The 12,497-nt window shown below is 41.9% G+C and overlaps 1 protein-coding gene across 1 annotated transcript in view; it reads right to left on the reverse strand.

The window, feature by feature from the left end:
• Positions 1-4,704: 4,704 nt before the first annotated feature.
• LOC306878353 (putative killer cell immunoglobulin-like receptor like protein KIR3DP1) overlaps positions 4,705-12,497 on the reverse strand; it is a 48,248-nt gene continuing 40,455 nt past the window's right edge. Inside the window, exons 6-8 of the mRNA XM_079430641.1 lie at positions 7,296-7,601; positions 5,104-5,211; positions 4,705-5,019 (exon numbers count right to left, since the gene is read on the reverse strand). Coding sequence (XP_079286767.1) covers positions 4,964-5,019; positions 5,104-5,211; positions 7,296-7,601 — 470 coding nt within the window. The 3' untranslated portion in view covers positions 4,705-4,963. The remainder of the gene's footprint in view (positions 5,020-5,103; positions 5,212-7,295; positions 7,602-12,497) is intronic.

Consider the following 12,497-nt stretch of genomic DNA (forward strand, 5'->3'; position numbering starts at 1 on the left):
CAAGGGCACCTCAGTCGTGGTATTGAGGGTGGAGAGAGCGCTGGACATTCACTCCCCCCACCTACAATTCCTGCCGGCCGGAGACTCGAACCCGCAACCTTCGGATTACAAGTCCGACTCTCTAACCATTAGGCCACGACTTCCCCACGACAGGTGATGAGGATGAACGATAATTAACTAATGACAGGAAACTAGAACAGGAAAATCCAAATAAGGGCAAAAGGGAAACTAAACAGGAACCAAACCGTGACACATGAGAGTCTCAGAGAAATTCACTGAAATATAATGTCCACTACAGAGGCAACAACTCCATAGCTGGGTCTCAGGAGGATAGTGACATTTAGTAGAACCGCCCATGATCATGGTTTCACCGAGGTCCTTTAGCGAAGTATAACATGCCCTTCTTCTCTATTGATTTACTCAGATTATTTCCACTGGTGTGAATAATATAGCAAGTGTCGGTGTGTGAAATAGGGGTGTGCGATACTGTAAATTTTGGTATCGATCCGATACCGAGTAAATACAGGGCCAGTATCGCCGATACTTTCCGATACCGAAAAAACAAATAAAAAAAAATGAACAATACTAATGTTGCTATGACTAATATTATATTCACCTCAAAGCTACATGGATATTATTTGCCTTTCTAAAAGGACTTTGCAGGCAGAGGAGCCCAGAACATAAAAGCAATAAACTGTTTCATGTTAAGTATTTTCCTCCCATAGAAGTTATAAAAATAATTAATGTGGCTTATTAAATTAAGCACGTAATATTAAGACAAAACTCAGTATACACCTTAATAATGTTTCAAACTAGATATACAAGTAAGCAGATGTGCCCAGAATATGAAAGCAACGCTCAAAGTTTTCACATTATGCATTTTCCTCCCACAGAAAACCATTATAAAGAAAAGTTTAACGTAAGTGGCTTATTAAATGAAGACATTGATATGAAAAATAACTTGTTATTATTGAAAGGATTTTAGTATGTTATGTACGTAATGTGTTTTCTGTTTGTTTTATACATACTGTAATATTTGTTTGTTATTATCGCAATAAAAAATAACTGATAGGAAAAGGCCAAATTCGGTATAGTTTATAAAAATATATAGGCCTACTATGTATGTACAGGTAAGCAGATGAACCCAACACATGAATGCAACACGCTGAATTGCATTCTCTAATTGCAATATAAAAACATTTAATATGGTGCAATTAATGGAGGAAGACAGTGCTAAAGACCAAATAAATAAAGACTAAATTCGGTATACAGTTTGTTAATAAAATATAATATGTTGCAAGCAGCTGAATCCAGAATATACAGTGGGTATGGAAAGTATTCAGACCCACTTAAATTTTTCACTCTTTGTTATATTGCAGCCATTTGCTAAAATCATTTAAGTTAATTTTGTTTCCTCATTAATGTACACACAGCACCTCATATTGACAGAAAAACACAGAATTGTTGACATTTTTGCAGATTTATTAAAAAAGAAAAACTGAAATATCACATGGTCCTAAGTATTCAGACCCTTTGCTGTGACACTCATATATTTAACTCAGGTGCTGTCCATTTCTTCTGATCATCCTTGAGATGGTTCTACACCTTCATTTGAGTCCAGATGTGTTTGATTATACTGATTGGACTTGATTAGGAAAGCCACACCTGTCTATATAAGACCTCACAGCTCACAGTGCATGTCAGAGCAAATGAGAATCATGAGGTCAAAGGAACTGCCTGAAGAGCTCAGAGACAGAATTGTGGCAAGGCACAGATCTCGCCAAGGTTACAAAAACATTCTGCTGCACTTAAGGTTCCCAAGAGCACAGTGGCATCCATAATCCTTAAATGGAAGACGTTTGGGACGACAAGAACCCTTCTTAGAGCTGGCCGTCCGGCCAAACTGAGCTATCGGGGGAGAAGAGCCTTTGTGAGAGAGGTAAAGAAGAACCCAAAGATCACTGTGGCTGAGCTCCAGAGATGCAGTCGGGAGATGGGAGAAAGTTGTAGAAAGTCAACCATCACTGCAGCCCTCCACCAGTCAGGGCTTTATGGCAGAGTGGCCCGACGAAAGCCTCTCCTCAGTGCAAGACACAAAAAAACACCTGAAGGACTCCAAGATGGTGATAAATAAGATTCTCTGGTCTGATGAGACCAAGATAGAACTTTTTGTCCTTAATTCTAAGCGGTATGTGTGGAGAAAACCAGGCAATGCTCATCACCTGTCCAATACAGTCCCAACAGTGAAGCATGGTGGTGGCAGCATCATGCTGTGGGGGTGTTTTTCAGCTGCAGGGACAGGACGACTGGTTGCAATCGAGGGAAAGATGAATGCGGCCAAGTACAGGGATATCCTGGACGAAAACCTTCTCCAGGGTGCTCAGGACCTCAGACTGGGCCTACGGTTTACCTTCCAACAAGACAATGACCCTAAGCACACAGCTAAAATAACGAAGGAGTGGCTTCACAACAACTCCCTGACTGTTCTTGAATGGCCCAGCCAGAGCCCTGACTTAAACCCAATTGAGCATCTCTGAAGAAACCTAAAAATGGCTGTCCACCAACGTTTACCATCCAACCTGACAGAACTGGAGAGGATCTGCAAGGAGGAATGGCAGAGGATCCCCAAATCCAGGTGTGAAAAACTTGTTGCATCTTTCCCAAAAAGACTCATGGCTGTATTAGATCAAAAGGGTGCTTCTACTAAATACTGAGCAAAGGGTCTGAATACTTAGGACCATGTGATATTTCAGTTTTTCTTTTTTAATAAATTAGCAAAAATGTCAATAATTCTGTGTTTTTCTGTCAATATGGGGTGCTGTGTGTACATTAATGAGGAAAAAAATTAACTTAAATGATTTTAGCAAATGGCTGCAATATAACAAAGAGTGAAAAATTTAAGGGGGTCTGAATACTTTCCGTACCCACTGTATATGCAAACATGCTAAACAACATGTTAAGCATTGCACTCCCATAGAAAACCGTTATAATGAAAATTTAAAGTGTCTTAATGCATTAAGAAATAATTTTAAAAAGCTAAACTCAGTACACACCTTACAGTGATAATGTATAAAAATGACAAATTCATTATACAGGTATAATATGCACTATGTGAATGATAATTTTTTTTTTATAGTGTAGCTAAATTAATATATACATATATAGACTTTGTATTCAAGAAATGTAGTATTCTATGACAGTCAACAAAAAACTTGATTACTTTAGTTGCAAAACGTTCAGCAATACGGAATTATAAACTGGATGTTGATTATTATGGAGAATTCTTTCTTTTCACAACTTATTAACGTAACGTTACCTCATTTTAGTAAATAGCCACGGCCCATTTAACTGAAAACCGATTACAATTTCTTAATTGGTGGCTAGTTTGCTACTTTTTTATATATTTTGTCCACATATCATGTGCTGGGCTCAAACTACAGTATGCATGGACAGCTAATTTTAGATGGCAAATTTCCGTAGACACTGTACACACTGAATACACAAATACAGGCTAAATTATTATTTTTTAATTGTATTTTATTTAAATGATAGAAAATACTTTCTATAACCAAGTACGCGTCGCAAGACGTTTCATGAAAGTGATTGTTTTGACATATCTCCAGCCTCCGGCTGACATACAGCACAAGACTTGCACTTCTAAGGAAGGGCTATCTATCACGCATGCGCAGAATAACAAAGAGAATTCAAATAAATACATAAAAAATCAGATCGTTTTTGCTTTAAAAATTAAATTGTAAAAATTATACTTTCAATAAATTTTGATAGTTTGATAGCTGATCATTTTAGGGGGGCTGAAATGACAGACACGGGGGCTAAATCCCCACTAAAAAGGGTCTAGAACCGCCCCTGGTAGGAAGTATGAACAAGAAAGAGGAAAAATTATAGAAGAATTAAAAAAAAAAAAAAAAAAAACTTACATTTTTAAGATTTTTATAAAATGGTTAAGTGAAGTAAATAGCAAAGCCTTCTATGATTTTATTAGAGATGGGATTGATAAATAGAATATAAACTCCACACTCCGGAGCAGAAGGTGGCGGTGATGCACCTATTTACATTGGTTGCCAGCCGCCGTTAAAAAACCAAGAAGAAAAAGAAATTTCATGCCTGAACCCGCAAAGTCCGCGCCAAAGAAGGGCTCAAAGAAGGCCGTCACCAAGACCGTCGGCAAAGGAGGAAAGAAGCGCAGAAAGTCCAGGAAGGAGAGCTATGCTATCTACGTGTACAAAGTGCTGAAGCAGGTTCATCCTGACACCAAAAAATGGTTAATGTGCTAGATACAAGAAGTAAAGTAATAGACTTAATCTGAATGTCACTTTTTTTCTTAAGCACGCGATTTATTAATCTAGGCTAGAGTTTCAACAAACCGACAGTTTGAGAAGACTTCTGAATGGTAAGAGGGTGTTTCTCTGAATCTGGAGAACTTGAGCACTTTTAATTGTCTTATTAGCACGTTTTTGGAGTAAGAAAATTAATTTAAAAAATAAATATAAATGGCTTGTCTTACTAAAAAAAGTGTTCCATGGTGAAAGGAAGTTGTTTGATTATTTGTTGTCAGCAGAGGTCTGTTCTCCTAAAATGTCTTAAGGAACCGTGGTGTTCCTCACATTGTTGCTTTTCAATTTTTAAGACAAAACAGCATTGTTTTTGGATTAGATGATGAATTACAAACAATGATACACATGCAAGACAAACCAAGGTATTAATTTACTCCGTTTTACAGTTTTTGGAATATACACATTAATTTTAACAGTTATTCATTCATACAGAGTAAAACTTTCAAACTACTGGAAGAACAGACAAACATTACAGTCATAATAATGTCACTGAGCTTTTTGTGTTTGTTTGCACAAAATGAGCATATAAAATTGGAATAAAACACTAAAATAGTTGTTTAATGAAAAATAAATGGTATAAGGTAAATCACATGTTAAAAACGTTAACATCAGATTGAAGTTTCTTCTGTCACTGCATACTGGCTTTGGTCTTCAGCAGATTGAACTGTGAAATACACAAAATATTTAATTTTATTTTAGTTTGTAAAAAAAGACAGATGGAGGGAGAGAGATCAGACAGATGTTTTACCTCTTGCTCTGTAGCATTTGAACAGCAGCACGACTGTCGACAGCAGATACGGACAAGCTGCCAGAAGAAAACTGAGGATGTTGAAGACAGAAATCTGGTGTCCTGGCACTGGAAAAACAGATGGACAAGCAAATGGAAGCACATTACTAAACAATATAGCTGTATATTATATTTACATTTAGCAGACACTTTTATCCAAAGTGACTTACAAATGAGGACAATAGAAGTAATCAAAACCAACAAAAAAGCAGCAACATGCAAGTGTTATGACAAGTCTCGGTAAGCCTAACGCAGTACACGTAGCAAGGGTTTTTTTTTTTTTTTTTTTTTTTTTTTTTTTATGAAACAAGTAGATAGAATAGAAAAATAAAGCTAGTGTTAGTTTTTCAAGAAAAACTATCAGTTAAAGAATAAATATGCAATTGCTGGAGGGTCAAGTATGTTTTTTTTATATAAAAAAAGAAGACTGATAGATAAAATAGAATTATAATAGAGAGTGTTCGAGTTAGAGGGTCAAATAAAGATGGAAGAGATGAGTTTTTAGCCATTTCTTGAAGATGGCTAAGGATTCAGTTGCTCGGATTGAGTTGGGCAGGTCATTCCACCAGGAGGGAACAGTTAATGAAAAAGTCAGTTAAAGTGATTTTGTGCCTCTTTGGGATCAACCATCGTTCACTTGCAGAACGCAAGCTTTTAAGAGGGCACATAGGTCTGAAGTACTGAATTTAGGTAAAGGGGAGCAGAGCCAGTGGTGATTTTGTAGGAAAACATTAATGCCTCGAATTTTATGCGAGCAGCTATTGGTAACCAGTGTAAATTGATGAACAGAGGCGTGACGTGCATTCTTTTCAGCTCATTAAAGATTAATCTTGCAGCAGCATTTTGGATTAATTGTAGAGGTTTGATGGAATTGGCTGGAAGACCTGCCAAGAGATTAAAGGCTTATTAAAATATATTAAAGGCCTGTGTACATAAGTGTAACTTTTCCATCAACTAAATTAACTTAACATTGTTTACAAATGCAACCTCAGTGTTTATGTGCTTTAATGAAAAACTCTCTTCCTTAACGATAACAGACAATGCTGAAGAATAAAATGTAGATGGGTTGATTTTAGCCCAAAGGCTGGGTTTTTAATTTGGGTTGTTTTTAACGCAAGGGCTGGGTAAATATAGGACAGAACACATTTGTGACCCTGGACCACAAAACCAGTCTTAAGTCGCTGGGGTATATTTGGAGCAATAGCCAAAAATACATTGTATGGGTCAGAATTATTGATTTTTCTTTTATGCCAAAAATCAGTTGGACATTAAGTAAAGATCATGTTCTATGAAGATATTTTGAATAAATATGTCAAAACTTATTTTTTTAATTAATAATATGCATTGCTAAGAACTTCATTTGAGAATGAGAGAGAATGAGAATGAGCTTTATTGCCAGGTTTACACATACAAGGAATTTGTTGTAGTGACAGATGTGGCTCAATGCTAATTGTACTTCTATTTATATTTCAAGATGTTTTCTTTAAAGCATTATAGATAGTGTGTGTTTCTGGCATAGAACCAAACTTTATTTAGCTATATTAATTTGATGCTATATATTGAGCAGCAGACTATGCTAAATCCATATATGAGATACATATTTGAGGAAAAATACATTGTTGGTCAGTGCCACCTAGCATGCAGGTGTGAATTAGCGGAAGGCTAACATTCGTTTCACACTCGGTGTGAAAGACAAAACATCATGTCTTTGGCACCGCCCACTAATGAGATGGAGAGAAGAGCAATACAGGATAACTGGACTATAAATAACATTATCTTCCCAGGGATCCTAATGCTAGGAAAGTGCTTTTTTATCTTCAACTATGTGGATGTCTCAGTAGTGCATTATTTGTTTGTTCAGTTCACTGTGGATTCTTTAGTAAATCAGTTGCAGTTTAGCTGCAGGTTTTGCAAACAGACTTTTACTGTAAGATATGGACTTTCCCTCTATCTTTCTCTCCACCTACTAGCTTGCACTTATTTGAACAATGGCTGAGACTTGGTGTTACGAGCACTTCCTCTGTCTGACTGCCTCTTCAAGATGAATCGCTTTTTGTATTCCCCAATTGTAAGTCGCTTTGGATAAAAGCGTCTGCCAAATGACTAAATGTAAATGTAAATGTAATCATTTTGTGACTGGAAACAGGACTCACCATGATGTTGTACAGTGATGTTGAGAGGATGACTTGTAACATTTACCCACAGTGCATCACTGTATTGTGTGTAGTAGACTGGTTTTCCTCTTCCAGCTCTACACCAGTACTGGCCTCCATCAGACACTGAATCAATCTTCACTCTGCAGGAGTTTGTTTCTGTCTTTGTCTCAGAGTTCAGTGTGTGTTTGTACCAGTAAAAGTCCCATCCAGTGCCTGGATCCTTGCGACAGGTCAAAGTCACTGTGTTTCCTGTCAGTGCAGCTTCTGCAGGATCTGATGTGAGTTCAGGCTTTGGCTTCAGATCTGCAGGAGAACAAGAACACATTCAGATCCTGAAGAGTCAGAGTTAGAAAAATCATTGAATATTTGTCTGCCTCAGAAAAAATAATTCTGACATTTATGCATCCTGCACATTTAACAATAAGATTCTTCTGTATAAAAACAGGCATGTTTGCCCAGAAAATATAAATAAATAAATAAACAACTTAAATTAACGTCTCAGGTTAAGAGACACTGCGTCCTCTAGGGGCCGCTATGGGGAACGCCGTCAGTGTGACCCATGTCTGAAGCATACATACAAAAACACCACATGTTGGCCGACAACAGCCTATGACGTCACTACTGGCGCGACCACAGTATAAAGGGGTGCCGGGAAAATATGTCATTCACTTCTTCGTCTGAAGCTTGCGTCCGAAGCATGGCACCGAACCTAGAGGGCGCAGTGTCTCGTTCCCTACTCTCAGGGAACCATGGTTACACACGTAACCTGAGACGTTCTCTTTCGAGGGAACTTCAAACTGCGTCCTCCAGGGGTCGCTATGGGGAACGAAATACCCATGCCACCATGCTGAGGGGAGTGCAAGCTAAGCACAAAAGGCGAGCACTAAGTACCAACTCTACCTGGCTAAGGGAGTTGCTCCTGGGACTGTATGCTGGCTGTCAGTGACATTATCCCCTTCGGCCAAAGGCCTGAGCTGCATACCCCAGAACTTAACTGTTAGGGGCCAGGGTAGAGCTCAAAGGCTTGGAATCAGAAGAAGAGATTCCTTTAAGGGGATATGACCAAGCGCCTAGGATAGTAACTATGTCTTGGCCTGTCACCCAGGGGCTACTGCTTGCTCTGCAAGAGCTCGCTTTAGGAACGGTCTCAACAGATCCATGGAAGCAACACCCTGTGCAAGTAGTATCACTGGGGATACATAGGTAGAGTGGGGCCAAACACAATGTTTGTGTTGAGTGGCTTTCAGAAAGTGCACAGAGACTGGCGTGCGCACTTACCATATCATGGATTTGTAAATAATCTCGGGATGGAGCAGCATGCTCATAGGTGACCCTCTATGCTGAGGGGAGCAAAGCTAGCTCTACCAACAAGGAGAGCAACTTAACAGGGAGGCAGAGAGAGGCCTAACAACCTGAAGTAGCTGACTCACAGAGCTGAATTCTTTCAGATGCCCGGGAGGGAGCAGCATGCTCATAGGTGACCCTCAAAGTGAGGGGAGCAATGCTAGCTCTACCACGGCAGAGCTCTGGAGAGCGGATAACTTAACTCTCAATATGAGAGGGAACTCAGCACCTACATAGGTAGAGTGGGGCCCAAGATGAGACCGAGGCCTGACCGACTCAAAGAATGGGTACGAAGCTGCAGCGCGTAACCCATACCGTACAGGATTTTAGAAACAACGCAAAACACTTGGTGTGCGATCTTACCACAACGTGGCTTTCAGAAAGTGCACAGAGCTCGGAAGGGAGCAGCATGCTCATAGGTGACCCGGAGGGGAGCAATGCTAACTCTACCAAGGCAGAGCTCTGGAGAGTGGAGAATTTAACTCTCAGTGTGAGAAGGAACTCAGACGCTCAGAAGGGAGCGGCATGCTCATAGATGACCCTCTAAGGTGAGGGGAGCAATGCCAGCTCGACCAATAAGGAGAGCTCGGAAGGGAGCAGCATGCTCATAGGCGACCCTCTATAGTGAGGGGAGCAATGCTAGTTCGGCCAACAAGGAGAGCACATCAGATGCCCAGAAGGGAGCGACATACTCATAGGAGACCCTCTAAGGTGAGGGGAGCAATGCCAGCTCGACCAACAAGGAGAGCTCGGAAGGGAGCAGCATGCTCATAGGTGACCCTCTATAGTGAGGGGAGCAATGCCGGCTCGACCAGCCAGGAGAGCATAGGGTGCAGGAAGGGAGCAGTATGCTCATAGGTGACCCTCTATAGTAAGGGGAGCAATGCTAGCTCGACCAACAAGGAGAGCACTTCAGACGCCCAGAAGGGAGCGGCATGCTCATAGGTGACCCTCTATAGTGAGGGGAGCAATGCCAGCTCGACCAGCCAGAAGAGCATAGGGTGCAGGAAGGGAGCAGCATGCTCATAGGTGACCCTTGATAGTGAGGGGAGCGATACTAGCGCTACCATGACAGACTCTGGAGAGCGGAGAACTCAACTCTCAGCCTGAGAGGGAACTCAAACTCTCAGATTCTACTTACACCCCAGCACCTTTTTTTTTTTGGCTCAAGGAGATTGCTACTGAAACCCCCCCGGAAGGGGAGCAGTCCCCGAGATAGCACATAGATATCCTCAGATATCCATGCACCTTTCTATTCAAGGGAGGTGTCCCTATGCCAAGAACTGATATAAAAAGACCCGCAGGTCCTAGGCATTGTAGTGCTGGAGACCTGATGACCAAGCAGGCTCTTTCCACATGATCCAGGGGTATGAGGCCAGAAACAGGGTTCTCATCCTGGCCTGGATCTAGTATCGACGAGTGAGGTCATCACTGCACTGTGTCGAAGGCAAGAGGTGAAACACACACACAACAGGTCCCAGAAACTGCAAAGAATGGCTTAACAATACCAGTGATTCTTAAAACTGGATCGCATGATCCAGCGCATGAGATCAGTCCCGGAGGCGAAGTCCAAAGAGTCGAGTCCGGACCATCAGTAAGGTAGTTTCTATGAAACATAAAACTTAACCAAAACATCATAAGTCCAGCACAGAGACTGCAATTTTCTTAAAGCGCAGGTTCCTAGGCTCCCACCTAGACTCTGTCAGGTGGAATTGACAGTGGTTGCAGGGGAATTAGAGAGGAGAAGATGAGGGCAGATGTACAGGCCCCCTGAGGGAAGGGAGTAGATGTTTAAGAGTTACACTGGCCTGGACGAGAGCGCGCCCTCACCTCCCTAAACATCTCGACCACCGTCTCGACGGAGGTACCGAAAAGCTCAGAAGGCGAGACTTCAGCATCAAGAAGAAAGCCCTTCTCTTTCTTCCCAACATCTGCCAAATTCACCCACAGATGTCTCTCCGTTACCACCATGGCCCGCCATAGACCTGCCCATAGCAGTGGCGGCCTGCTTAGTGGCACGGCGAGCCAAATCCTTGGTGCGGCGCAGCTCAGCTACTTCGTCAGGCGACAAGCCCTGACCCTTTTCCAGGTCTTTCAGCAGATCAGCCTGGTATGCCTAAAGCACCGCCATCGTGATCAACGATTCGGCAGCCTGACCTGCTCCTGCGTATGCCCTGCCATTTAAGCAAGATGTTTCCTGAAGGGGCTTAGATGGCAAGAAGGGAGCCTTGAGCGAGGACGTCTCACCCTCAGAGAGATAGCTGGCTAGCGTCTCTTCCACAGGGGGCATCCTCTCATAGCAGTTTTCACGCATCCCCTCAATGTTAGCATAAGTGGTATGATGAAACCTATGAATGCGAGAAGAAAACGGCTTCTTCCATTCCTTCTCAACCTCCGCATGGAGATCAGAAAGAAATGGGAGGCTCACTCGAGCTGGGGGGTTATGGCCAGAAATATAATGCTCATCGAGACGACCCTGTAGCGCCACCATCTTGGCCCGCTTCCGTGGCGCTTTCCATAACCTCCAACAGTTCATCATACGCAGGGCAGGAGGATTGATAGGGCTCAGTCTCAACTTCTTCACCCTCAGACATCTCCTGCTCTTCCTGGGCATCACCCAGCAGAGCACTAGCCCCTGGATCAGCGAGATCGCGTCATCATCATCCTGCGGCTCGCCCGTGCTCGCGGCCGACGAGCGTGAGAAGGAGATCCCCCTCTCTAACTCATCAGCCAGCTCAGCCTGCGAACCCCAAGAGTTCATTCTCCTCTGTGCCTCAGCATCAGTGGGTCTTGAACCGCGCGAAGCAGACGGCAGTCCCTCTTTCCTCGAAAAGAGAGACAGATGAGAGCGGAGCTTTCTCATGGAAAAAAGCTCACAGTGCACGCAGATTGCCCCCTCGAGAACATCGCGTGCATGCTCCTCACGCAAACAAAAGACGCAAAGATTGTGCTTGTCATCAGTTGTCAAATAACAAGGACACGGATGCACACATTTCTTAAATGCCTTGCTAGTGCTCGCCATAGTAGAGTAGAAAAATCGTTCTTACCAGTGGAATGCAGGCTTCAAACAAAACAGTCACTGAAGACGAATGACATATTTTCCCGGCGCCCATTTATACTGTGGTCGCACTGGTAGTGACATCATAGGCTGTCGCCGGCAAACGTGGTGTTTTTGTATGTATGCTTCAGACACGGGTCACGCTGACGCCGTTCCCCATAGCGACCCCTAGAGGACTCAGTTCGAAGTTCCCTTGAAAGGGACCCCCTTAACATGGTTACGTTTTAGTTGTTTGGGCATAATTAGTGAACTTGCAACTAAGGCTTCATATGCATATGTTGTTCTTAACTTACTGTAACATTTTCACAGTTTTTTACCGTTAAAATCACTGACATTTTTTACAGTGTGTTTTTACAGTGTGTTTTTTACAGTGTGATTTAGTTTGCTCGTAGTTTGAATCGATTACATAAAATGTTTTTCCAAATATTGGTTGAAATCCAGTGAAACATTAATATTTATTTTATTTACATTTATTCATTTAGCTGACGCTTTTATCCAAAGCGACTTACAATTGCTATATATGTCAGAGGTCGCACGCCTCTGGAGCAACTAGGGGTTAAGTGTCTTGCTCAGGGACACATTGGTGTCTCACAGTGGATTCGAACCCGGGTCTCTCACACCAAAGGCATGTGTCTTATCCACTGCGCCATCACCACCCAATACATTTACATGTTTCTGGCTGATTAGACACTACTGAATTAATAGGCATTAATAGGAATTAATAAATGTCATGAGGTTACGTGACAGCAATATCAAATATTACTATTAAAATAATTTATCATTGCATAATGTATTCC

This window comes from Barbus barbus (assembly GCF_936440315.1).
Source record: "Barbus barbus genome assembly, chromosome: 1".
Taxonomy (NCBI): Eukaryota; Metazoa; Chordata; class Actinopteri; order Cypriniformes; family Cyprinidae; genus Barbus; species Barbus barbus.